The sequence below is a fragment of the Atta cephalotes genome (assembly GCF_000143395.1).
Source record: "Atta cephalotes unplaced genomic scaffold scaffold00005, whole genome shotgun sequence".
Taxonomy (NCBI): Eukaryota; Metazoa; Arthropoda; class Insecta; order Hymenoptera; family Formicidae; genus Atta; species Atta cephalotes.
The window spans coordinates 129,538-132,284 of NW_012130069.1; the positions used below are offsets into that span (position 1 = coordinate 129,538).

Below are 2,747 nucleotides of genomic sequence, written 5' to 3' on the forward strand. Positions count from 1 at the left end.
GGTAAGTAAGTAATACTCTCTTCTCTCTCTCTCTCCCTCCCCCCCTCCCCTCTCTCTCTCTCTCTGTTAAATTGTTTTCTTTGTAACTAATTTTCTTTTATTTTTATAAATTTTTTCTATATTATATTTGTTTTAATTTGTTTGCTTTTAGAGGGCACAGTTCTAGAACAAAAATTAATGTTCCATCTATCTATCTCTAGTTCTCTTTTTCTCTTTCCTTTGTATTTATCTCTATTGTATTACTCTTTAAATTCCATGAAGTGAAATCTCACATTCGAAGAGATTGAAAATTTAGCTTGTTTTGAAAAAAGAGTGAAAATACGGTCAAGAATGGCAGATTTTCACTCTTTTTAAAGTGAGATTTATTGTTTTGGGATGAGATTCATTCCAAAGGAGTGAATCTATTTCAAAAAAGTGTACTTTTTAATAAGAGTATTTTCACTCTTTTTTCAAAACAGGCTAAATTTTCAGTCTCTTCGAATAAGATTTCATTCCACAAGATTTAGAGAGTAGAATGATTCGTATAAAATATTGTATTCTCATACGCAAATCGCATCATCGTATCTTTCGGGATAATGAATTGCATGCCGAGCGCAGACTTTGACAAGTCTTCTATATCAAAGGGAGCGTACACTACTCGCGTGACAAACGGGTGTAGCTATGTATATGTTGTCGTTGGATATTTCTAACGGAGCGTATCTGTTCATAGCACGCAAGGTTGGTTGAGGTAACGTCGAACATCTGGGGCACGAAATTCAAGTTTCACGGCTTGGCAGATTCGGTTCCCGCAAACCTAGGTCAGGTAACATATCGAACGTCGTTGCTACACCTACAACCCAGGCAAATGACGCTCGTGATGACGGAGCTCCGGGACGATTTGCCCTCTGGTAATTTATGATATTAATTCAGTTGCATGACTAATTTTTCTGCAGTTTATAGAAGCTTAATAACGTATGATTATTTTCCTGTAGGTCCAGATCCAACGTTCAACCCCAATCTGTTCTCCGAGGACGAGGAGGAGTCGTACCAGGAGGCAAGTTCGCGAGTTACTCCAGAGGCGCAACCGCCGCCGATCGCACCGATGACTCCTCGTAATGCTCGACTGAACCATCCGAATCGACCGAAGTCTCAAATCTCAAATCAATTCTTGACAACGGAGACTTTGCCGACGTCGCTAGGAAAAATCGAAAATTACGAGAGCGAGTATGTTCCATACGTCGATCTGCAGGACATGGGCAATCTTTACGAAAATATCAGAAATGCTCCTACGAACACTTATCGGACACCGCCTCGGCACAATCCGCCGAGATGTTGCGACGTACCGGCCTTACAATCGCCGAAAAATGCGGTCGCGCCCACACAAACCTTAATAGCGACTTCGAACGCGGGTGCTGATTTCGCCAGCAGCATTCAAAGAATGAAGAACGCTCTCGCAGATCAGCAAACGGGCATACCGACGAAGAAGGAACTGGAGAACAATAAGCTCAATCAAATCTCGCAGGATGACAAATCGTGCCTGACATCGGCCTGTGCGACTAATATCATTTCTGTGTCTATGCAAAATGGTCAAGCCTTGAATACGGAAGCGTCGAGCAGTCGATATATCTCTCAAAGTTCGGTTTTGAACGGTTTGGAGAGTATCGATTGCGCTTCGGCGCAAACCGTATATCTGAATGGTCTAAATAATATGGGGTGCGCGAGCAACGTTTTGACCGCTTCACATCCTATCAGCGGTGTCCAAACAATGATGTCGCCGAGCGCTCATAGTTTTGTACATAGTAAAAATAATCAAAATTCCGGGACAAGTACGACGGACGCTAATACGCCTTCAAATAGCTCTCTACTCGGGCAAGCTTCGGGTGTAGTTCTTAATAAGAACGGTATACACGGAGTTGTTTCGCCGGCATGTTCCTATCAGTTCCCGGAGAATATTGATCAGTGCTTTGGGTCATCGTGTTCGCAGTGTTTCTCAAAGCACAAAGACCCTAAGTGCCACGTGTGCTACGGAAAGACAAATCCCGGCTACGTGAATGTCGGAGCTCTCGCTAATGTTAAACTTGACGAGGATTTAATGCGATTTAGCGACGATGAACCACGCGACGATATTGAGGGGTCAGAACAGTCGCGAGGCGTTCATAGAACTTCAACAGTCATCAGTATCGGTCCGATGTGCTCAAATGACTCGATAGTTCGAAGCTGTAGCGTCGGATACTTGGATCTTGTGGATGCCCAATTAGTCCCATGTGACGTAGTCTTGCGAATGCTGCGTAGAGACGCGCCGAACAAGAGGCTAGTGTTGGTGTCGCGGAAAACAAAACGGCGGAAAAAGGCCAAACCTCAACATGACGTGAGTCAGCCGAGCTCGAAACCGCCCAGACTCCGCAACTGTGGCAAGTCCAAGAGTCTCGATTCCAGCGATATATTTCCGAGTAACGAACAGATATCCTCTCCGCCGCAATTACCAGAACATGTAGAGGAGGCAACGGGGTTAGTCAATTCCGAAGTTACCGAAGATGATGTGACAAAGCGCGACGAATCGACAGAATTATCGAAAGATGAGATTCATGAGATTCCCGATAAACGCAAGGAAAATAATCGCAACGAAAGTAACATTGTTCGCGAAGCTTATAGGGAAAAGCCATGTCGATTAGATGCTACTGCATCTTCCATCAAGTAAGTACTTCGAAATAGATCGTACATATATATATATATATATATATATATATATATATATATATACTAATAAA

The 2,747-nt window shown here is 43.1% G+C and overlaps 1 protein-coding gene across 1 annotated transcript in view; it reads left to right on the top strand.

Moving 5' to 3' along the window:
• The window catches only part of LOC105626500 (tubby-related protein 4), a 21,651-nt gene extending 18,974 nt beyond the window's left edge, over positions 1 to 2,677 (top strand). The window contains exons 10-11 of the mRNA XM_012207800.1: positions 710 to 887; positions 972 to 2,677. Of these exons, the coding sequence (XP_012063190.1) occupies positions 710 to 887; positions 972 to 2,677 (1,884 nt within the window). The remainder of the gene's footprint in view (positions 1 to 709; positions 888 to 971) is intronic.
• Positions 2,678 to 2,747: the final 70 nt, after the last annotated feature.